The sequence below is a fragment of the Amaranthus tricolor genome, chromosome 14 (assembly GCF_026212465.1).
Source record: "Amaranthus tricolor cultivar Red isolate AtriRed21 chromosome 14, ASM2621246v1, whole genome shotgun sequence".
Lineage (NCBI taxonomy): Eukaryota > Viridiplantae > Streptophyta > Magnoliopsida > Caryophyllales > Amaranthaceae > Amaranthus > Amaranthus tricolor.
In genome coordinates this window covers 18,878,290-18,903,151 of record NC_080060.1, presented here as the reverse complement: position 1 = coordinate 18,903,151, position 24,862 = coordinate 18,878,290, and the positions used below count along the sequence as shown (strand labels likewise).

Below are 24,862 nucleotides of genomic sequence, written 5' to 3'. Positions count from 1 at the left end.
GAATGATGATAGATTGATAGTTGAACTTTGAAGCATGTTTAATTTTATTATGAAATGTGAATATAATATTTGGGTCAAATGGGTCAAATGACCTGAAATATATGGGTTTAATGACCCATTTAATTAGCAGGTTAAATGGGTCAAATGACCTGAAATATATGGGTTTAATGACCCATTTAATTAGCAGGTTAAATGGGTCATTAGCAGGTTGACCCGACCTGCTACAGATCAGGTCGGGGTTTTAATTTTTGACCCATTTAATTAAATGAGTCAGGTTCAGGTCAAGGGTCTAGTGACCCATTTATATATGACCCGAACCTGAAAATGACCCAATCCGACCTGTTTGACACCCCTAGTGGCCTCCCTTCTTAGTTCTCCTTTCTTAGACTCACCATTAACCTTCTCCCTTCTCCAAAAAATGTTATAGATAAGATAAATTATTAGAAAAAAGAACGAAATAAGACGAAAATCAACTTATTTCTAAAAATAAGCGTCTAGTTTCCAAACCTGAGGTTTGGTTCTGTTCGCAGTTAGTAACTACGAACAGATGCTTAATTTTTTAAAAAGGCAAAGAAGCTGTTCGAATGGGCTTATTAGTGACTGCGAACAGGGTAAAAATGTCAACAGCAACAGCTTCTTTGCCTTTTTAAAAAATTAAGCACTTATTCGCAGTTACTAACTATAAACAGAACAAACCTCAGATTTAGAAATTGGACGCTTATTTTTTAAAACAAGTTGATTTGCCTCTTATTACGTTCTTTTTTTTAATAAATTAGCATATCTATTTCAATAATTTTCTCTTCTCAAACCCACGAACAAAATCCCTGAGACCCAGTCACCCACCCACGACCGGAGGAGTGACGACCGACTCCACCCACCCTTCGCCGGCATCTCTTGCCACACGCCAGACGTCACCCTTCACTGCTGTTCGTTGTTCCCTAAAATTTCTATAACCCAGTTCATTGTTCGCACTTCACAAGGCCACTGCCCACTGTTTCTGCTACCGTGAACCAATAAGCGTGAGGTCAAGGCCATTAGGCCCACCGACTCTGACGGCCACCGTGAACTGTAAACACCACCAGACCAATCCACCTTCAATTCAATTTCAGGTATTATTTTGATTTTTAAAATCCTCAAAAGATTTTTTTTTAATTCAAATTTCAAATTCAGTTTCTTCAATTATTAATATGTTTTTACTTATTATAACTTTGGAATTTGGAATGTTAATATGTATTGTGATTTGTGAATCAGTGAATGTGTTTGGTTTTACGATATGTGTCATTGTGCTTGATTAAATATCTATGAATTGTTTGATTTCAAGATCTACTTGCTATGGTTTAAGGATTATTACATCCCTGAGATCCTGGCTACTGTTGAAGCCAGGTTGTTTGATCTAACATATTCCTTTAGTAGAACCACTTTTAGTTTTTATATGATAGATACATTTCTTTTAACTTTGTTTTATTTATATTTGGATGATTGGAAAAGTTGCGTGTTATTAGAAAGGTCTTTTACCATCTTTTAGTGGAAATTGGAAAGAGCTTATCCAAGAGCGTGAAAATGATTTGAAGGTTTAGCTGTTTGACCACCCCAAGATTTATTTTAGAGTTATTGGTTAAAGAACTTATTGGAAATGCTTCTTTGCTCTCTGATTTCTTTCAAAATTAGTTTAAACATCCAATGAACACCATTTTATTGAAGGGATCAACTTTTACATTAGACACCAAAATGTCATTCATGGTCAGATATAAGTGTTGAGTTATACTTTTGATTCCCTGGTGGGATGTAATTTGCAGCCCCATTCTATAGGGGCATAATGTTGTTGAAGCTTGATTCCCTGGTGGAAGTTTGAGCCTTGGATTTGTCCCTGCAAGCAGCGTTTGAATTTCTCATAAAATAACATAATTTATCTTTGTTCTTTTACCTGGGTTCTTTAGAGCAACAAGCCATCATTATTCTCCTTCCTCCCGATTCTTGTTCGAAAAGAGGAACAAACACCACAACCCTAATTCGGGTTGTTTTGAAAACTCAGCAATAAGGAAGTGCAAACAACAATATTGATCTTTCTTTTTAAATCTGAACTCTTAGAGGAAGGTATCAATTTTCTTTTAACTTTTCCATTTCTAAATAATCCCTTGGTTTTTTATATATACCATTTCTATTTATGTTTGGGTACATATATATTGATACCCTCCTTGTTCTAGTATAATTACTTATAGAAAAATACATTAGGATATGAATGAATGAATTAGTTTCATGAAGTATTACACACACACACATATATATATATATATATATATATATATATATATATATATATATATATATATATATATATATATGTATACATATATATTCTATTAAAGTTGGATGAATCTTAATGATTAGAATGAAAATGATGGACATTTTAATTAAGAAATTGGTGAAAAATGTTTGTTATTGGTAATATAATGGGTTCAGGAGACAACTTCATCGACGAGCCTAGACCTGGGAAAACGGTCGGTCGGTCGGGTTTTGGGTCGGATCAATTTCGGTCGGGTCATTTTCGGGTCGGGTCAGTTTCGGATCTGGTCAGTTTCAGGTCGGATCACTCTGGGTTTCGGGTAGGTTCGGATTGACCCAACGGGTTACCATAAATCATTAGAATATCCAATCGACTAATTCAACATAAAAAAAAATCATTAAAATGTCTAAAAAAAATCATTAGAGAAATTACATGTACGATTTTCAAAAAATAGTTGGTATGTCAGGTTCATTTAAGTGCAAGAAAAATAGGGGAATTAATACTTATTTTGAAAGACTTGTAAGATACGCGCTTTATAAAAGTTATTTTGTTTATTATAATTGTAACGTTAGATAAAAATGACGTTAAAATTATCTTCACAATTTTCATGTTGGAAAGATATACAACTAAGTACTTATTTCGTCTTATAAGATACGCGTTTTATAATTTAGGGTAGCGACATTCGTTTTCTGAAAAGCTCATTCAAACGTGCGAAACGTTCGTATAAATTATATTGATTTGCTTACTGAAATGTAGAAGAATTAAAAACTCATTTGACTGATTTAACAAGATACATATATTCAATTAAGATGATTATAACGTCCTGTTTTTAAAGAAAAATAATTACGATGGCTAAAAAGACGTTAAATACGTGTTTTTTGAGATCTATTGATGAGTTTTAGGGTTCAAGTGATATACTCAATATGTTGAGATACTTTGAAAACTAAAATTTTATTTGAAATGAATTCTAACATTGAAATTACTCTAAAAATTGATATTAAATCTGTCAAAACGGGTCGGTTTCCGGTCGGGTCATTTTCGGATTAAGTCGATTTCGGGTCGGTCGGGTTCGGGTTTTGTCGGGTCGGGTATCGGGTTCATTTTCGGGTCGGATCAAATTTTCCCAGGTCTAGATGAGCCCTTCTATAGTAGAATTTTGTAATAGTTTGGTTCTGTAGACTTATCTCGGACTTATGTAGATTCAGGTAATATTTGGGACTGTAATTTAGCTGTTTGTTCTCCATATTAGCTTTTATAGTTAAGTTTAGACCTTGTGACACCCCTTTAGAGGTTATGGCTTGAGATATGATTCGTTTGGGTTACATAAACAATGACCTAACTTGATTGAAGATTATTTGGCAAGAACAGATTAAGAAAAGACTTGTGAGTTATTTGTTCAGATACTTCTTCAAGTCATATGAGTTGTTAGTCAGAATCCTCTTCAAGTTATGGAGATGAATATACGGAAGTATTATCAACTGATGAAAAGTTTGCAAAGTGAAAAATGATCAAGATAGTCAAATGTTCATTCATTCAATAGAAAATAAAAATTACAAATAACTGGAAGTATTCAATATACAGCAAAATTTTTGAAACTTCCAGGAGATAATAAAAATAAAAGTTCTTGATTAGCTGGCTGGAGGAGTCGTCGAGGCAGAAGGAGTAGAAGTAACAGTTCCCTGGCCAGATGATGCTTTTTATTGGGCCATTAGGGTGGGAATGCACAAAGTGACTGGAGTTTCTGGAGCCAAGAAGGGTTCAATCATATACCATTCCAGGTCAGGATAAGCATTAAAAATTGCATTCATTGCAAGCCAGAGAGAGCCCTCCTTGGTTCTAGCCCAATCAGTTGCTAGATGAGATTGAAAATGGGATTGAAGTATATGAGTGATTTGATAGTGTAAAATTTTGTGTGGAAATTGTGAATGCTACACGAAATGATGGTGTAAAACATCAAAGTTATATGGTAATACAAAATGGCTACATAAAATTAAACACTAAATTAGGACTGACCAGAGTATTTGTTTATTGATTGTCTCTTCTTTTGTAAGATCTGAAACACAGTCTACTAATTTATAGCCTTTGGTTATCGGAAAACTTGCTGTATTTCCTCATTTTGAAACAAAGTACTACTGTACTCCTTTGTTCAACCTTAAGTGTCCCATGTGACCCAGTTCGGCACATGTGTCAATATATTTTTTATTCATCCCGTAATATTTCTAGTTTTATTATAAATAAAAATTTCAAATAAGACACCTATGGCTATGTCGAATACGGAGAGAGTAGAGTTTTAGGCTGCATTTTTAATTGAAGAAATTCTAATTTAATTATAAAAAAAAATAGATATTTAAGGTGATATTGGCAATTTCACCAACTCTCCCTCAAAATAAGGGCAGTTTTATGCTCCTTCTGTACCATTTATTCTGTATTTGGTTTTTATTTTGGGTTATCTCATTTATTTTGCTCTATTTTCCCTTTTGACAGCCTACGTTCTTTACAATTTTCTTATGAACTCATTCTTCATAAACTCATTCACATACTTTTTTACCATACTTGTTACATGTCTTATTTATGAACTACAAGTTATAATATTATGTATCTGTAAAAGATGTGCGAATTAAATACGACGAAGAAAGTAGTAGTACTAGTAATTTTAAATGTAAGTAGAAATAGTACCCTGACTGACTAGTTTATTGTAAAAACTTAGTTTTTATAAAAAAGGATCTGACGATCAATGAGTACATATCTAGTTTTTTGTTTTGCAATTTACAACTTGCCGAACTTGCTCATGTCCTTCTTTCATCTTTGTTTTCACTTTCTTTCTTTTTGTATTAACTTTCGGAAATTAACCATCAAGACTCCAAGAGTACAATTTAGTGTTTAATTTATTCCTACCTCCATATTCATATCATAATACTACCTCTCTAATATGAAATTTACTCTATTTTTCTTTTTAGTTTGTCTCATTAATTTGTCTTATTTCTATGGTATAAAACATTAAAGTTTCTAACATGCTACCAGTGAAAATGCCCATCTTTTCGATGTAAGTTGGCCACTTCTCAAGTGTTGACCGCTTCTGTGGAACGCAGGTTATGCTGACTTATGCACAAGTCATTGTATTTGTGGCACTTTTAGAGTCCTTTTGGAAGCTCTGCTACTTTTTCGTCTAATGTATTTTATATTAAATGGCATTCTAATCGTTTCCCAAATAGTCAAAGAGACTTTTAGTTATTATTCACATGAAGTATATATCAAGGAAACCAAAAATTTTAACTCTATCGCAGGAAGATTTGACAATGTTTTGAAACATTCATATTCCCAAAATGACCATCTTTTTTGGGGTAATGAATTAGATATGACGTTCTTTCAAGTGTATTAGGTAGGAAGATGGAATTCCCCTGCTATAAAGAATATTCTTGGCGGCTATAGTATGGTTGGAGACTTGAATTTTTCTTGCTAGTTTGATTAGTCCTTGACATTTAACAATCTCTATATCTGAGCTATCACGCTGAGAGAATGTCAAGCTAGTTAATATACGGTTAATTGCATTTTTTGCATATAAGTTGAGGTTTACCCCATTGCCCCATTATATGTTACTAAAAGCGAAGAAGAATTATTAATTTTTATACAGAAGGTTTTATACTAACTTTGGGTTGTTATCTAGAGAAATATGTACCTGTTACTTGCATTGTTGTTCCATTATGTCTACTTCTCTATATTGAAAATGATTAGGCTCTGAAGTGAAGTGTGTTCTTATCGCATGTCATACATTTACAGAATATGGATACCTCAAGTCCTGCAGTTTTTGTCAATGGGGAATTGCTTCGTATGTTTATTGGGCGGAAAGTTCGCATAGTTGTTCAGGTGATGCAATCAGATGCAGGATCTATAATCGGAAAATCAACTGATAATCAACAGGTTATCACTAAGAACTCACAACCAACTCAGCCACTCACCACATATGTTGAGGCTATTGGTATAGCAGACAGTAACCAATCTGTTCGTGCTGAGATATTGACCAACTTTGGTGATAATTTTGGTATGCAAATACAATTTTCTTTTTTATCTTGTCAACCCATACGGCAAACGAAGTATATCTTTCATTGGCTACTATACACATAATTTGATCCTTTCATAGTTTTGGCCATAGCAATATGTACTTTGAATGCATGGCATGACCTGAACTGCTAATGTGTTCTCATTTTGTTTTCTTTTTTGGGTTTGTTACAGATGCACAGAACTATAATGAGCTATGCCAGCTTGCTAACGGGGAATATAAACACTTGTTCCTTTAAGGCTTTGAGCTATGGACTTTGGTTAACTATTGATGGCCTGTTCTTTTACTCTAGCTCTTAATCAATGTAGTTTCGGTTTATCTAGAACTAATAGCGGTTTTTCAGTAAGCTTAAGCAACTTTGATCTGTTCATCTAAAAAATCAGTGGAACGTTTAGTTTAGTATATTAAATTTTAATTGTATGTTTTAAAAGCATTTTCTTTACATTACAAGTTGTGTAGTCTACAACATTGAAGCCAAACATGAATCTTCCAACCGTTTCAAGGACTGAAGAAAACGACCACGTAACATCAGGGAGTCTTGAATTGGAATCACTCACCGATGGAAAGAGATATTGACAATTGAGAATGAAGTGTCTCAAATCAGTATTTTAGTTTGTTATTTTAATTAATTATTACTTTGTTTCTTGCTAGGAAGTCAATCCATTTCATGTATATATAACAAAGAAGAGGGGAAAATTAATTCAATATCATGTATGTATAAGAATAGCACGAGACGATTTCAATATGAGACGAATAGCTTAATCACCCCAATTATAATTTTTTTCTCAATATGCGCTCAATGCTTGATCTATTTGAGGTCATAATTGATATATTTAAGGTTAAAATTGAATTTTTTTATAAGTTATAACTGATCGTAACTAATCAAAGTTTTGAATTAATCATCCTTAGATCAAAATTGAAATTTTTTAAAAGTTATGAACTCTTGGTCATTTCCAAGAGCATTCACTGAATCGATTGGCAAACATAATTAAAAATCGACACTTCTTCTACCTTCACATCCAAGGTTAGCAAACATTACACCTACAACGTTATTTCAAAATCCATTATAAACTGAAATTTGTTGGGGGAAGAGCAATACCACTATTATTGATCGATAATTAAAGAGTACAAGTACTCTTATGTTTCTTATTCCATTAGAACCATCATGTTGCATCGAATAAGAGTACTTATAATGAGCAATGTTTTAACACTATTATTGATAGTGTTATACCATACAGTTGTTGTTTGAGATTCAACCATAGAACACTACCACTATATTACCTCCATTCTAAAATTGCAGAAAAAAATAATATTTAGGTAGAAATTCATCAATTTATCATCGAACTTGATCAATTTTAGGTCAAAATTGAAATTTTTTATTTTAATTGTTCTATTTAAGGCTTAATTTAAGTTGAAGTTGATACACTTAAGGTCAAAATTTATATATTTAAGGTCAAAATTGATAAATGCTCAGAAAATGGAAAAAATGAGAAAAAACATGTAGGGTTATTACACACGCGAATTGAGCCGATCCAAATTGACGGTCTCATAATGAGATTGTCTCATCCAAGTTTTTGTGATATAAGAAAGGGGAGACGGAAGAATATAATTATGCTTTTGCATTGCCAAGAATGTGTTTACTTTAGGTAGCGCTGAAATCACTAGAATAGCTCACTTGTTGGGTTCTTGTTCATTTACCCAATATAATATTATTACATTCTTCTTAATTTCCATGTTATATTTTTGTTCATTTTAAAATGGCTTTTTTTAATACTCATTCGTTGTCATCATCCCAAAGCAACGTCAATCACCTACAAAGACCCATAAACCATTATCCCACACCATGATCAACACCCAAAGCATTACATTAGCATTAGAGCAGCGCTCCTTCGACAGGAGCGACACCACCAGCATATGCAACCTATATAACATGGCACTAAAGATGGACGTTTATGAGGTCGATCCAACATATAATTTTTTTGGGACTTAGGTGCTGAAATTCCGCCTTTACAAAAGCTAGGATGGCTGTGACTTGTGAGGTACAATGTTATACATTCATTCAAATGTTTCTCTATAGAAGAACTATATGAAAAATGGGGGCAAGGATTGTGCGAGTGTTGTGATGAGAAAATGGAAATATTAGGACATAAATGTAGAAAAAGGAAAGTGTTGTAAGATAATCTAGAAAACAAATCTGGAAAATGGTATTCTAAGCATAAAAGTTCTACGTTAAATATGAGTTATCTAGAGAATTTTAGATAAAACGAATGAGAAAAAGTTAACAACACATGCACCCACCAAGCAAGTTTATAAATACACCTTGAAATGCTTGTAAGGAAGTGTGCTCACAAAAAGTTAAGGTTGTGAGTGTTCACAAAAATAAGAGATTAGTGAGACATGAGTGTTAGTATATGTAGGTGAAGAATACACGTCCCACAAAAATATAAATATACAAAGCATTATGTATATTTAAACATTTGTATTTATTTTGGAGCAGTCGAAGAAAGTATCGCAGGACCACAACAAGAAGTATGATAAATATTTTGGATATCTTTAAAGAAATGGATATTCTGTATGATAACAATTAGCTTTTAAAAAACGTCAATGCTAGAAATTCTTAAAATAAACTTTCACAGTGTAACATCATACGGTTATACTTAAATGAGCAGTAACATGATTATTTAACATTAGATGTTTTTCCGTTAAATTGATTTAAGAAGTAAGGTTAAGTTACTAAAGTACCCTCCACTAGTGGAAAAAAATGTATCTGCTGCTAATCATTTGCTGCGGTTTTTATTATACGCAGCAATAAATAGGAAAAAGAATTAGGAAAAAAAAATAGTCAACAAATGCTGCGGTTTTCTAGTTGCCCGCAGCATATAAGCTTGTGGATCATCAAATGCTGCGGTTTTTGCTTTGCCCGGAGCATATAAGCTCTTCAAAAAGCCGCCTTTTAATGTTAAACTGCAAAACAATCATTATTCATTCTGCTGTTTCATTATTCAAAAACACGACTGTTTCATTCTCTTTCAAAACCTTCTTCAAAAAACCCACGACTGTTTCTTCTCTTTAATCCCTCTTCTTCATCATCTTTTTTCTTGCTCTTTTTCATCATTCTTGCTCTTCTTCATCATCTACTGCTTCAAACTGCACGACCGTACGTACATTGTTGTTGCTCTTCTTAAACCCACGAAAAGCCCACAAAATTTGGGCTTAGTTCTTGCTCTTCTTCAAGGTATAATTTTTTAAAGCTTAGTTCTCAAACCCATTCTTGTTCAAGCTTCATTAATTGTGTTTTAGGGCTTAGTTTTTCTTATACTAATTTTTTTTCATTGCATAGGTTATACAAAACCTAAAACCCACGAAAATTCAAGGTATAATTTTCATTTTGTTTATGTAAATTAGGTTTAAATTTATCATAATTTATCAATGTCTATGTAGTTGTTGTTTTTAAGTTTTAAATTTATCATACATTTCATGTTTTGTTATATTTTTAAGTAATTTCTTATGTGTATGTAGTTGTGGTTTTTAAGTTTTAAATTTATCATAATTTTTTTATAGTCTGTAAATTAGGTTTAATTAGGGTTGTTTATGGTTAAATTTATTATTACTTGGGTTAAAACAATCTTCTTATTAGAATATACATATCTTCTGAACAATTTATAGATTATGATGGTTTATTATTAATATTGTAAATTAGGGTTAAATGAATGATTATTACTTAAATTTGTGGTTAATTAGAGTTCGTTAAGTATATATGTTAAAAGTTGTTATTAATCTTGTTTTGAATTAATTAATCACACTAATTAGGATGACGTATGCAAGCATTGAATCGTCAGAATTTATTGATGGCGTATTATAATTTTGTAGTATTGCGGTTGAATATCAAGTTAGGACGGGGGGAGTTGGTTTTTATTGCCCATGTGTCACTTGTGGCAATGTATCAAAGGTAGATAGTGTTGATATCCTTAGGGAGCACATACTTTGACGTGTTCAACGTGGGTTTAGGCCTCTATATCATATTTGGGTGTAGCATGGTCAGGAGGGAGTTTACAAAGAGAAAAGTGTTGTTGAGGACGTCAATGTGGCTAATGTCAATGAGGATGTAGTACATCATGTTGATGGGTATGAGACAGATGAAGAGAATGTCGATAAGGATGTGGATCGTGTTGATGAGATGATGGAGAGAGTCGAGGATGAGTTAGGAAAACGTCCTTGTGTTTTTGACTTGTTGACAGAGGCTTCTCAAAAGCCTTTGTACCCTGGATGTACAAAGTTCACCAAACAGCAGTGTTGACAATTTTCAACATTAATTCAAAGTTCAATTGGAGTGACGCTAGTTTCATAATGTTATTAGAAGCGTTAGGTGAGATGCTTCCTAAGGGAAATGAACTTCCAAAGTCGACATGTAACACCCCGAGATTTTAATGACATAATTATTTAATATTTTAATAGTTTTTTTTAAAGATTTTACAATTATTATTTAATTATTTTCGAATTAGCTTTAATAAATTTCTTTCACATACGGATTTAAATGTCGACTTATATATATACTAAAAAGAATAGTTACGATTTTTCAAATAAACAGGTTCGAATCAAAATGATTATTTTATTAAAATGTGTGAGGCCGCGAAGGTGAGTCTCTTAGTTGGATCTCGCAACAAAATGAACCGAGATAAAAAGAAATAAAATAAGCATAATAATAATAATTTAAAAAAAAAAAAAACGTTAAAAAGACCCACGAAACCCTAAACATTGAAGACAAGCCGTTTTCTCCTTCTCCCTTCTCCTTTCCTTCCCTCCTTGCACCAGCAGCCGCCTCCCTCTCCCCGCACAGCAACAAGCCGCCAACAACACCAGCAGCAGGGCTGCGCCCTTCTTCCCCAACAGCAGCAGCCACCACGACCTCTCTCCCTCCTCCCTCGCTGTGGCTGGCCGGCAGCAGAACCACGAAGAGCCGCCTGTTGCCGTTCGATTTAAGGCCCTCTCAAGCCATTCTTGGCTTTCGTGCACCACCACCACGACCTTCATCCTCCTCTTCACCATTCTTACTAGTTTTAATCTTTGTAAGCATCTCACTTTTCAATTGATTAATTTACTAATTTTAATTAGAATCTACCATGTTCATGAGTTGTGTGTTGATTGTGTATTGTATCAGTCTCATTGAATTCTAGTATGGGTAGTAGTTAAAAGAATTATCATTGAAATAAAATAATTAGGGTTTATTTAGAGAGTTTTGATTAGTAGTGTGTGTGTGTGTTTGTATGCTACTTTGGTGGTGTGATGATTTATTTAATAATCTTATAAGTAGTTTGAGACTTTGTTGATTATCGTGGTGGCAATTAGTAAAGTGTTTGATTACAATTGACTCTAGAAATGGTTTTGGTTGTTAATTGGAAGTAGGAGTTGCTAATTGTTATTGATTTAATTGTAGAGAATTGCTACTACCTTATTGGGTTGTTATTGATGTTGTAAATACATAATTTCAATAAGTCATGAGCATAGTGTCTAACTTATTGTTGAGAGTTGCTAAAATTACTCGTTGTGATGTTTGATTGTAGCTTTCTTAGCTTCAAAGAATGTAATAAATGGTATTACGATGTGGTAACTTTAAGATTTGTCATTGTCATCATATTAGCACTATATTAACATCGTAAGATTTAAGTGTGAATTGTTATTTTTTTTTTGGGTAACATGAACCAATATAACTCAAATTGGTCAATATAAAGGAACGATTTACATAATCCTTTTATTCTTAAATTGATGGAAAAACTTGTGTTATTGTTGAATTGATGATTATGCTTGGTGATTGAATGAGATGCGTACCTTGTCATGAACGGATGATAGTGGTTACTTTGGGTTTTAGCTGGTATGACAAAGTAGCTAAGAGAACTTATAAGTTCTATTCCTAACTTGTATAGGTTCCCAGTTTATAAGAGGAAAGTAGACCCCTTAGTTGGGTGATTTTTTTTGTAACTTGTGGTCGTGCATTGACGCTTGCAGGTACGTACACGCAGTAATTAATTATCATATTCATTGTTTCAAAGTATTATCCATATTTCATGATTATATGCATCGTATTAGAATTATAGAACGTCAGAAAGTAAGTCATGCTAGTGGATGGTCATAAATAGTGATATAGGTAAGTAGAGTGGAAGCATTAGGAGACTATGAGAACAAATTTCTAAATAGTAGAGAACGCACCATAGTTGTGTGTAGTATCGAAGTGTTTTTCCTACTTATTGAGCCTTGATTTATGATTAGTTGGCGTGACTCAGCTCGATTATGTCCGGTTGATTTATTAGTCCCCTAGGTGAGGTTTGGCGGGACCACCGTAAGGGGGGTATGAGCATGCTTAGGTCATTGGGCGCCGGGAGGCCGATAACGCCCCTTGACCGAGGTGTTACCATGAGGGCCTTGCAAACCCCAGTATGGTGGCCTCTTCACTGGTTTAGTACCCCAGTGTGTTAGTTTTTCCCAAGGTAAGACCCGAGTGGGTCAGTTGGAGGGGGCATGAGCTCATACTTTGCCAATGGGCGCCGGGAGGCCGATAACGCCCCTTGAACGAGGTGTTACCATGAGGGCCTTGCAAACCCCAATATGGTGGCCTCTTCACTGGTTTAGTACCCCAGTGTGTTAGTTTTTCCCGAAGGTAAGACCCGAGTGGGTCAGCTGGAGGGGGCATGAGCTCATACTTTGCCAATGGGCGCCGGGAGGCCGATAACGCCCTTGGCCGTGTCACTATGCGATGAATAGAGAAAGGATCCACTACCTTGAATATACCTTGAGAGGTTAGCAGTTGAAAGAGAAATTATGAACAAATAGAAGTGTTTAGACAAGTGAGTAGATTCATTATTGCCATACTATATCGTTACCTACAGTTTGTTCGATGACTATAATTGTTATAATTTTATTTATTACTGACGTGTGCATGTTGTTGTTGTTTGTTCATGACTCTCTATGATGTTCCTGCTATGACGCATATGACTATGGTCATTATGTTGAGCAGCAGGAGGATCATAGCTTGGCATGTCAGGTATAGGAGCTTCTTTTGCTTTGCGTTGGGGAAAGAGCGGAGTACGATCGTAACAATTTTGTATAAATCGTCTTAATGCTTGTAGCTTCTATGATACTTATAAAGTTTTCTTTTGGGGTTGTAAAATTTCTTTTGTATGGAGCCATGTGACTCCTCGTATGATCCATAGATCCGCTGCGTAGTTTTGGATGTACAATAGGGAGAATACTCCTTTAGTATCCGTCAGATCGATGCGTTAACACTGGAACCACGATCCTCGTTAGAGTTGAAGTTTTGTGAAGCCGACGATGATTTGTTCCGTCATGACGTATTCTTTTGAAAGGCGTTATAGGCCTTAGATTAGTTTAATCATGTTAATCAATTTTAACTACATATATTCTATTCACATCCTCAGTTTTCAGTAGAGATGCTGTCGAAATTCCGCTCACTCACCCTTTTTAATTAATCCTTAGCATTTATGTTAAGTATTTTCTCTTCTTTTCTTTTTATGTAACACCCGAATTTCCTCCCTTCCTTCACGATTCTGGTTTCGTTGAAAGGGTTGGAAATTCAGGGGTGTTACAGGTGGTTACCAGAGCCAGTGGTTCCTACTTTGACGCTCGTATTCCAAAGTCTTTAAGGAATTGTTTGAAGTTAACGCCACGCGTTAGAGCTGGGGTAGATTTAGGATAGATATACGACTTATGTTTTGCGTTGTGATGATGATTGCATGTGCATAAGTATAATAAGTTAAGTAATTTGATATCAGATTCATAAGTGTAAGTTGCTCATACTTATGACTCCCTTATGAACATGGGTTTGTTTAACAGATGCTAGTTACGTTCTCTGCAATATTAAGTATTATTTAGTGTTAGTGAAGTTTTGGTATAATCTACTAAATTTGTATAATAATGCTTAAATGTGATGTTAATTGAACCTTATTGGTATGAGAAGGTTTATGCATACGTGATTGGGTACTTGAGAATCTATATATGATAAATTTCTTTCTTATATGCGAATTCAGTCTTTTTAACTGTTCATTTACGAAATTCTTTAAGATAAGTGCAGTATTGATTATGGTTGATTATCATAGAGGTAGGAGTACACATGTAGATACGTTAGATCGTGAGTTATATCTCCGACGCCACTCTTCCTCTTCTTTTATCCTTGGCATAGATGGAGAAATAAACTTGTATTCGTGTTGGATGATGCTAACAGGAAATGCCTCCACTATCTAGTAAACGTTTGAGACAACGCTCTTCTAACAAGGCACTACGTGAGCTGGTTATGGAACTGGCCGAGGAAAGGAGGTCAAAGTCCAAGCCGGTCGCAGAGACAGCTTCCTCTATGAGCAAGAGAATCTCTTAGAATAAACCTCCTACGTACTCAGGGACTGGAGAACCTGCAGCTTTGGAAGGTTGGTTACGGGAATTTGACAAATTGTTTAACGTGGTACAATGCCCAGAGCACTTGAGGGTAGACCAGGCTGCATTTTACCTTCAAGAAGAGGCAGATTATTGGTGGTCGAATGCAAGAGATAGTGTGATGAGTGATCCTGATAATCCGCTAAGTTGGAAGGATTTCAAGACGATGATTCGAGAAAAGTTCTACCCACCACATATAAGGAAGCAGAAGTCCAATGAATTTGCCAGATTTGAGATGGGAGGGATGTCCGTGGATGAATACTATAAGAAGTTCATGGAATATGTCAAATACTGCCCTGACGACGTCCCTACCGAAGAAAAGAAGATGCAAAGATTTGAATTGGGATTAGTGAACCAGGTGCAAGTTCACATTGATAGTGACAGGTACACCACATTGGATGCGATGTATCAGAGAGCCGCTCAAGTTGGGAGCTTGCTCAAGTTGGATTAGGGAAAAGAGCCCGAGGCTAGTAGTGGGACCGCCCCAAGTGGGGAAAAGAGGAAAGAGAATTTCCATCAACAACACAATTTTCATTACAGCAAGAGGCATCGAAGCTTCAATGAGCAACACCTTGGAAATAGGAGAAATGGTAAGCCTCAGTTGGGAGGTGCTAGTGATCGAAAGGTTGTCAATGATCGTCATGGCAAGGAGAGGGTCTTCTTTTGCTCTAAGTGTCCCAACAATCACCCGGGGAAAGATTGTAATGGAAATTTGGTAGAGTGCAAATATTGTGGCAAGCTGGGACACCGAGAATATGAGTTCTTTGCAAAGCATGGACATCCAGCTCAACAACATAATGGGCAACAAAGCTCCAGACCGGGGAATTTCAGAAATAACAACAATGGAAACGACCACGGTAGTAGGAAGCTGAACCACCAGAGGGATTGGAATGGAAACCGCACACCTCAAGGTAGCTTCAAGCCTGGAGGGCTTAATGGGAACAACAATCGGAATGGCAATGGAGGAGCCAGCACGGCGGTAACTCATCCAACTACTGGGAGGTTGACAGCTATTAGCAGTAAGGAGGCAGAGTCGGCAAGGGATGTGGTGACAGGTACGTTCCTTGTGAATTCAGTACCTGTTAAAGTATTGTTTGATACTGGAGCATCTGATTCTTTTGTATGCACATCAAAGATCAAGAAGTTAGGATTAAAAAACCCTGAATCCACCTCTAATGTAGTAGCGATTCCAACGGGGGAGTTATTCCAGTGTAATAGGTTATATAGAGGAGTTCCTTTAATCATAGGAGGAGTTGTTTTCCCTAGTAACTTGTATGAGCTCGATATGGATGACTTAGACATCATTCTTGGGATGGATTGGTTAGGTCATTTCAAGGCAGAGATTGAGTGCGACAAACAAGAAGTGAGGCTTGTAGGACCTAAAGGAAAAAGGGTAAAGTATAACAAGGGCACTCCGGGGTCACGGGCTAAAATGATATCTTCTTTGAGAATGAAGAGACTGCTGAGGCAGGGATTGCCTTGTTACTTGTGTCACGTTCGAAGAATAGAGGATAAGGTTATGACTCTTGAGACCGTTCCCGTCGTAAACGAGTTTATGGATGTCTTCCCAGACGAAATACCTGGAATGCCACCTACTCGGGACTTTGAATTTACCATAGACTTAGTACCGGGAGCGGGACCCATATCTAAAGCGCCCTATAGGATGGCACCAGCAGAGATGGAAGAATTGAGAAAACAAGTAGAAGAGTTGTTGGAGAAAGGGTACATACGACCGAGTGTTTCGCCCTGGGGAGCACCTGTGTTGTTTGTTCGCAAGAAGGATGGGAGTATGAGACTATGCATAGATTACCGTGAGTTGAACAAGGTTACTGTGAAGAACAAATACCCTCTACCGAGAATTGATGACTTGTTTGACCAACTTAAGGGAGCCGGAATGTTTTCAAAGATTGACTTGAGGTCTGGCTATCATCAATTGAGAATAGCGGAGAGAGATATACCCAAGACGGCCTTTAGGACTCGCTATGGGCATTTTGAGTTTACAGTGATGCCATTTGGGCTGACGAATGCACCAGCAGCATTCATGTGTTTGATGAATCGGGTATTCAGTGCATGTCTTGATAAGTTTGTCGTAGTCTTCATCGATGATATCTTGGTGTATTCAAAGGATGAGGGAGAGCACGAGCAACATTTGAGGCAAGTATTGCAGATACTTCGGGAGAATCAATTGTATGCCAAATTTTCTAAGTGTGAGTTTTAGCTTGAGAAAGTATCATTTCTGGGGCATTTCGTATCCAAAGAGGGAGTTACCGTGGATCCAGCTAAGATTGAGGCAGTGAGGGATTGGCCTACACCGAAAAATGTGACCGAGATTCGAAGATTTCTGGGTTTGGCTGGTTACTATAGAAGATTTGTGAAGGATTTCTCGAAGATTGCCCGACCGATGACTAATTTGATGAAGAAAGACAAGAAATTTGAGTGGACCGAAGAGTGTGAGGGAGCCTTCCAAACATTAAAGGAGAGATTGACTACTGCACCGATTTTAACCCTTCCAGACAACACGTCCGAATATCTTGTGTATAGTGATGCCTCGAAAAATGGGTTAGGGTGTGTGTTGATGCAAGATCGAAAGGTTATTGCTTATGCATCACGACAACTTAAACCGCATGAAGTCAATTATCCCACTCATGACCTAGAACTAGCAGCCATTGTCTTTGCTCTGAAGATTTGGAGACATTACTTGTATGGAGTGAAGTGCAAAATTTATACTGACCATCAAAGCTTGCGATACTTGTATACACAACAAAATTTGAACATGAGGCAACGAAGGTGGCTAGAGTTGATTAACGACTATGATGTGGAGTTTAATTACCATGAGGGTAAGGCCAACGTGGTAGCCGATGCTTTGAGTAGAAAGACTTGTCATTCCTTAGCTTCCTTGACTGTTCCTAGAGAGTTGCAGAGAGACTTGGTAGGGTTGAATCTCGAGATTGTACAGCGTGGGGAGCTAGAGTCCCGATTAGCAGCCTTATCCATTCGACCTTCAATTTTTGAGGAAATTTTAACAAATCAAGCGGGTGACTCCTTATTGGAGAAAATGAGAGAGCAGGTTAGAGAAGGAAAATCTGAAGGATTCATGATATTCGAGGATAGTAGCATTCGATATAAGGGTCGCTGGTGTGTACCTTCTACTTGCACAGAGCTTAAGGAAAAGATCTTGACAGAGGCTCATAGCTCAAAGTACTCTGTTCATCCGGGAGGAGATAAAATGTATCAAGACTTGAAGCAGACATTTTGGTGGTCGGGAATGAAAAGAGATATCGCTGAGTTTGTTTCCAAGTGTTTGACTTGCCAGAAGGTAAAGAGCGAGCATAAAAGGCCTGCAGGTTTGCTGCAATCTTTGGATATTCCAGTTTGGAAATGGGATGACATATCAATGGATTTTGTTTTGGGTTTACCGAGGACTAAGTCAGGAAACGATACGTTATGGGTGATCGTGAATAGACTCACCAAGAGTGCTAAGTTCATTCTGATCAATAATCAGTGGGATATGGATCAGTTGGCTCGAGCTTACCTTAAGAATGTGGTACGATACCACGGTGTCCCTAGATCTATAGTGTCTGATCTTGATACAAGATATGTGTCGAAATTTTGGGAAGCATTTCAGAAAGCTTTGGGTACGGAACTTCTTAGGAGCACATCTTTTCACCCGGCTACTGATGGGCAAACTGAACGCACGAATAGAACACTTGAAGATATGTTGCGAGCAGTAGCCTTGGATAGGCAAGGATCTTGGGATGAGTGTCTAGACATGGTGGAATTTTCATACAACAATAGTTACCAGGCAAGCATCCAGATGGCACCTTTTGAGGTTTTGTATGGTCGTCGTTGTCGTAATCCTGTATGTTGGGACGATTTCAGTGAATCTGTTACTCTAGGACCGGCTATGTTAGAGGAGATGACTGATCAAGTAAAAATGATTCGAGAAAGACTTAAAGCGCCCCAGGATCGACAAAAATCCTACGCAGATCTCAAGAGGAGACCTGATGAGTTCGCCGTAGGGGATTATGTGTTATTGAGAGTTTTACCGATGAAGGGAGTCATGAGGTTTGGCAAGAGGGGAAAATTGAGCCCAAAGTTTATAGGACCTTATGAGGTCACAGAGAAAGTAGGAATGGTCGCATACAGACTAGCATTACCCAATGAGTTGGGTAAGGTTCATGATGTGTTTCACATTTCACAGTTGAAGAGGTATGTTCCTGATAAATCTCATGTGCTAGACCCTGAGCCCTTAGATCTGGATGAGAATTTATCTTATGAAGAGAAACCTATCAAGATCTTAGATTCGAAGGTGCGTAGTACGAGGAGAAAAGATATAAAGATGGTGAAAGTTCTATGGGCTAACCAGCGCACACAGGAGGCAACGTGGGAAACTGAGGATTCCATGCGTGAGAAATACCCACACCTTTTTCCCGAGGTTAGTAAGTTACGGGGTCGTAACTAGGTTTTTAAGGGGGGTAGAATGTGATAGAACTTCGCGCATTTGCATGCATTTCCTCCTCTATGATACCGACCTATTAGAAAATTGCATGCTTTTGTTTGATCGTGTCGAGTCAATTGTATGATTTTTACATGCTTTTGATTGATTATGTTAAGTTAATTGTGCGACATTTACATGCTTTGTTTGGGTGTTGAGTTAATTCAGATGATTATGAATGTTCGGAACGAAATATGTAAGAATATTTGGATAGAGCAAGTATAATAGTGTCAATGAGGTCACGATTTTGGAGTTAATTCTTTTGGCTTAAAATCGTTAAGACACCTTCTTGAGTTATTAGAAATATAAATTTTCACAATTAGTACCTTCGTTGCGCCAGTTTCGGGGACGAAACTCCTTTTAAGGGGGGTAGTCTGTAACACCCCGAGATTTTAATGACGTAATTATTTAATATTTTAATAGTTTTTTTTAAAGATTTTACAATTATTATTTAATTATTTTCGAATTAGCTTTAATAAATTTCTTTCACATACGGATTTAAACGTCGACTTATATATATACTAAAAAGAATAGTTACGATTTCTCAAATAAAGAGGTTCGAATCAAAATGATTATTTTATTAAAATTTGTGAGGCCGCGAAGGTGAGTCTCTTAGTTGGATCTCGCAACAAAATGAACCGAGATAAAAAGAAATAAAATAAGCATAATAATAATAATTTAAAAAAAAAAAAAACGTTAAAAAGACCCACGAAACCCTAAACATTGAAGACAAGCCGTTTTCTCCTTCTCCCTTCTCCTTTCCTTCCCTCCTTGCACCAGCAGCCGCCTCCCTCTCCCCGCACAGCAACCAGCCGCCAACAACACCAGCAGCAGGGCTGCGCCCTTCTTCCCCAACAGCGGCAGCCATCACGACCTCTCTCCCTCCTCCCTCGCTGTGGCTGGCCGGCAGCAGAACCACGAAGAGCCGCCTGTTGCCGTTCGATTTAAGGCCCTCTCAAGCCATTCTTGGCTTTCGTGCACCACCACCACGACCTTCATCCTCCTCTTCACCATTCTTACTAGTTTTAATCTTTGTAAGCATCTCACTTTTCAATTGATTAATTTACTAATTTTAATTAGAATCTACCATGTTCATGAGTTGTGTGTTGATTGTGTATTGTATCAGTCTCATTGAATTCTAGTATGGGTAGTAGTTAAAAGAATTATCATTGAAATAAAATAATTAGGGTTTATTTAGAGAGTTTTGATTAGTAGTGTGTGTGTGTGTTTGTATGCTACTTTGGTGGTGTGATGATTTATTTAATAATCTTATAAGTAGTTTGAGACTTTGTTGATTATCGTGGTGGCAATTAGTAAAGTGTTTGATTACAATTGACTCTAGAAATGGTTTTGGTTGTTAATTGGAAGTAGGAGTTGCTAATTGTTATTGATTTAATTGTAGAGAATTGCTACTACCTTATTGGGTTGTTATTGATGTTGTAAATACATAATTTCAATAAGTCATGAGCATAGTGTCTAACTTATTGTTGAGAGTTGCTAAAATTACTCGTTGTGATGTTTGATTGTAGCTTTCTTAGCTTCAAAGAATGTAATAAATGGTATTACGATGTGGTAACTTTAAGATTTGTCATTGTCATCATATTAGCACTATATTAACATCGTAAGATTTAAGTGTGAATTGTTATTTTTTTTTTGGGTAACATGAACCAATATAACTCAAATTGGTCAATATAAAGGAACGATTTACATAATCCTTTTATTCTTAAATTGATGGAAAAACTTGTGTTATTGTTGAATTGATGATTATGCTTGGTGATTGAATGAGATGCGTACCTTGTCATGAACGGATGATAGTGGTTACTTTGGGTTTTAGCTGGTATGACAAAGTAGCTAAGAGAACTTATAAGTTCTATTCCTAACTTGTATAGGTTCCCAGTTTATAAGAGGAAAGTAGACCCCTTAGTTGGGTGATTTTTTTTGTAACTTGTGGTCGTGCATTGACGCTTGCAGGTACGTACACGCAGTAATTAATTATCATATTCATTGTTTCAAAGTATTATCCATATTTCATGATTATATGCATCGTATTAGAATTATAGAACGTCAGAAAGTAAGTCATGCTAGTGGATGGTCATAAATAGTGATATAGGTAAGTAGAGTGGAAGCATTAGGAGACTATGAGAACAAATTTCTAAATAGTAGAGAACGCACCATAGTTGTGTGTAGTATCGAAGTGTTTTTCCTACTTATTGAGCCTTGATTTATGATTAGTTGGCGTGACTCAGCTCGATTATGTCCGGTTGATTTATTAGTCCCCTAGGTGAGGTTTGGCGGGACCACCGTAAGGGGGGTATGAGCATGCTTAGGTCATTGGGCGCCGGGAGGCCGATAACGCCCCTTGACCGAGGTGTTACCATGAGGGCCTTGCAAACCCCAGTATGGTGGCCTCTTCACTGGTTTAGTACCCCAGTGTGTTAGTTTTTCCCGAAGGTAAGACCCGAGTGGGTCAGTTGGAGGGGGCATGAGCTCATACTTTGCCAATGGGCGCCGGGAGGCCGATAACGCCCCTTGAACGAGGTGTTACCATGAGGGCCTTGCAAACCCCAATATGGTGGCCTCTTCACTGGTTTAGTACCCCAGTGTGTTAGTTTTTCCCGAAGGTAAGACCCGAGTGGGTCAGCTGGAGGGGGCATGAGCTCATACTTTGCCAATGGGCGCCGGGAGGCCGATAACGCCCTTGGCCGTGTCACTATGCGATGAATAGAGAAAGGATCCACTACCTTGAATATACCTTGAGAGGTTAGCAGTTGAAAGAGAAATTATGAACAAATAGAAGTGTTTAGACAAGTGAGTAGATTCATTATTGCCATACTATATCGTTACCTACAGTTTGTTCGATGACTATAATTGTTATAATTTTATTTATTACTGACGTGTGCATGTTGTTGTTGTTTGTTCATGACTCTCTATGATGTTCCTGCTATGACGCGTATGACTATGGTCATTATATTGAGCAGCAGGAGGATCATAGCTTGGCATGTCAGGTATAGGAGCTTCTTTTGCTTTGCGTTGGGGAAAGAGCGGAGTACGATCGTAACAATTGTGTATAAATCGTCTTAATGCTTGTAGCTTCTATGATACTTGTAAAGTTTTCTTTTGGGGTTGTAAAATTTCTTTTGTATGGAGCCATGTGACTCCTCGTATGATCCATAGATCCGCTGCGTAGTTTTGGATGTACAGTAGGGAGAATACTCCTTTAGTATCCGTCAGATCGATCCGTTAACACTGGAACCACGATCCTCGTTAGAGTTGAAGTTTTGTGAAGCCGACGATGATTTGTTCCGTCGTGACGTATTCTTTTGAAAGGCGTTATTAGGGATGGTCATGGGTCCAGGACCCTGTAGGACCCGCCCCGGACCCGCCCCTTTTATAAGGGTCTGGGTCTTAATTTTTGAGACCCGTCGGATCCGGGTCCGGGTCTGGATCCAAATTTTTTTGACGGGTCCGGGTCCGGGTCTTAAGATGAAGACCCGGACCCGGACCCGGACCCTAAACTTTTAAAATTTAAATTTTATATTTTTCACTGTAGGGCGCGTGGAACTGGGAAGTGGGAAGTGGGAGTGCCGACCGACTGCCTTCTCATTCTCAAATATCACAAAATCTTTGAAAACCCTAATTTTTTCTTGAGTCCTCGACTGCCTTCTCATTCTCATCATCATCTTCTCCAATCTCGAGTCCTCGACTTCTCCTGTGCGGCTGTGCGGTGCCTTCTCGAGTCGACTTCTCCTCTAAATCCCTAGTCCTCCGCGGCTCCGCCTTCTCGACTTCCCTAATCCTCCGCCTTCTCTACTTCTCCTCTAAATCCCTAATCCTCCGCCTTCTCGACTTCTCGACATCTGTCTAGTTTCTCTGGCCCTAGTCCTCCGCGGCTCCACCTCTGTGACATCACCATCGCCATCGCCAGGTATTCCATTTCTTTGATTTTGTTTAATTTTTCTTTAATTTATCTTTGTATTGTGTATTAATTTTCGCCAGATATTGTGTATGTTGTGGGATCTCAAGAATACTTATGAAGTTATGATTGTTAATTTTTTTGATTTATATGTAAGTTTTAGCTTTCTGTTTTGGATTGTATGCCCTCTGCCCTCACTGTAATTTATGCTGTGTGTATTAATTTATCTTTGTTTTGGAATGTATTGTTATGGTTTTGATATGAGATATTGTGTGTATGCCCTCAGCCCCTCTTATTGTTATGGTTATGGTTTTGATTTATTGTTATGGTTTTGATATGAAATATATTGATTGAATAGGTGTTTAAATTTAGATTTATAGTCGTATTCGTATAGATAATGGATGAAAATCAATCACAATGTACGTCCAAATCAGTTGCACAACCACAAAATGATTTTGGTATGGAGTCAAAAAATACATTGAATGTGGATGAAGAAGGGTTCATTAATGATAATGTTGATGGTATTCCAAGTTCTTGCACAAAAGATAAGGGAAGGAAAACAACCTCTGAGGCATGGAATTATTTTGTAAGAGAAGAAGTAAATGGTGTGACTAGAGCTGTTTGTAAGCATTGTGGTGTTAGTCTAGTAACTGGTGGTAGTAGTGGAACTTCTCATCTCTTGAAACACGCAAAGAAAGTTTGTTCAGGAAGACATTTGAATCTTGCACGTGGTCAAACAACTTTAAGAGTTAAGAAGGAATGTGATGGGTCAAGTTCTTTGGATTATAGTGGTAAAAGCAACCTTAAAGAGTTCGACCAAGAATTTTCGAGAAGGGAATTAGTTTCCATGGTTATTATGCACGAGTATCCATTGTCTATGGTGGATCATATTGGGTTTAGGAGGTTTGTTGAAAGCCTTAATTCCAATTTTAAGATGATTTCTAGGTCCACATTAAAGCGAGATATCATGAAGATGTTTAAAGAAGAAAAACTTTCTCTACATAAATTGCTCGATCATAATGAAAGTAGAATTGCAATCACTACTGATATGTGGACTGCAACCAACCAGAAGAAGGGTTACATGGTCATAACTTCGCATTTTATTGATAAACAATGGGTCTTACGAAATCGCACCTTAAGGTAAAATCTTACTTATTTACTCAGGTAATCATGTTACTTTTAATTTTATCATTTATCCTTTTAATTTTAATTCTATATAGGTTTTGCTATGTGCCTTGTCCTCACACCGGAGGTGTTATTGCAAAGGTAATGATGGATTGTTTGTCTCAATATTGTTTAGAAAATAAAATATCTGCTGTTGTTGTTGATAATGCCACTACTAATGATGCAATGATGAAGATTTTAATGAATAAGTTTGAGAAAAGGTCTTTGATGCTTGAGGGTGATCTTTTGCATTTACGTTGTAGTGCTCACATATTGAACCTAATAGTTCAAGATGGATTAGGGGTTATTAGTTCTGCGATTGAAAAAGTTCGTGATTGTGTGTCTTTTTGGATGTCAACTCCTAAAAGAATTGAAAAATTTGAGGAGGCTTGTCGTTTTTTGGACTTAGTTAACATTAAAAAACCTAGTCTTGATTGTAAAACAAGATGGAATTCAACCTACTTGATGCTTAAAAGTGTTTTGCCGTTTCAAGATGTGTTTTCAAGGTTA

The 24,862-nt window shown here is 36.9% G+C and overlaps 2 protein-coding genes across 3 annotated transcripts; both read left to right on the top strand.

Moving 5' to 3' along the window:
* The first annotated feature begins 783 nt into the window (after positions 1–783).
* On the top strand, positions 784–7,146 carry LOC130799480 (replication protein A 14 kDa subunit B-like). Of its 2 annotated transcripts, none has more exons than XM_057662586.1 (3): positions 784–1,109; positions 6,062–6,323; positions 6,515–7,145. In XM_057662586.1, the coding sequence occupies exons 2-3, from the start codon at positions 6,065–6,067 to the stop codon at positions 6,577–6,579; spliced, it is 324 nt and encodes a 107-aa protein (XP_057518569.1). In that variant the 5' UTR covers positions 784–1,109; positions 6,062–6,064; the 3' UTR covers positions 6,580–7,145. The 2 variants fall into 2 exon arrangements, with proteins under 2 accessions (XP_057518569.1, XP_057518570.1); XM_057662587.1 differs by lacking the exon at positions 784–1,109 and adding an exon at positions 1,271–2,094 and having other exon boundaries at positions 6,515–7,146.
* A 7,431-nt stretch (positions 7,147–14,577) lies between these two features.
* LOC130799384 (uncharacterized) lies at positions 14,578–16,998 on the top strand. Its single transcript, XM_057662482.1, has 3 exons — positions 14,578–14,632; positions 14,747–15,221; positions 15,321–16,998. Exons 1-3 carry the CDS (start codon positions 14,578–14,580, stop codon positions 16,996–16,998), a joined length of 2,208 nt encoding a protein of 735 aa, XP_057518465.1.
* The last annotated feature ends 7,864 nt before the right edge of the window (positions 16,999–24,862 follow it).

Coding starts and splice junctions, on each gene's coding strand:
- LOC130799480 (XM_057662587.1), top strand. CDS start 6,065: ATGGATACCTCAAGTCCTGCAGTTTTTGTCAATGGGGAATTGCTTCGT. Junction 6,324..6,514: donor CAACTTTGGTGATAATTTTG/GTATGCAAATAC, acceptor GGTTTGTTACAG/ATGCACAGAACTATAATGAG.
- LOC130799384 (XM_057662482.1), top strand. CDS start 14,578: ATGCCTCCACTATCTAGTAAACGTTTGAGACAACGCTCTTCTAACAAG. Junction 14,633..14,746: donor CTCTTCTAACAAGGCACTAC/GTGAGCTGGTTA, acceptor CTACGTACTCAG/GGACTGGAGAACCTGCAGCT. Junction 15,222..15,320: donor CAAGTTGGGAGCTTGCTCAA/GTTGGATTAGGG, acceptor TTTTCATTACAG/CAAGAGGCATCGAAGCTTCA.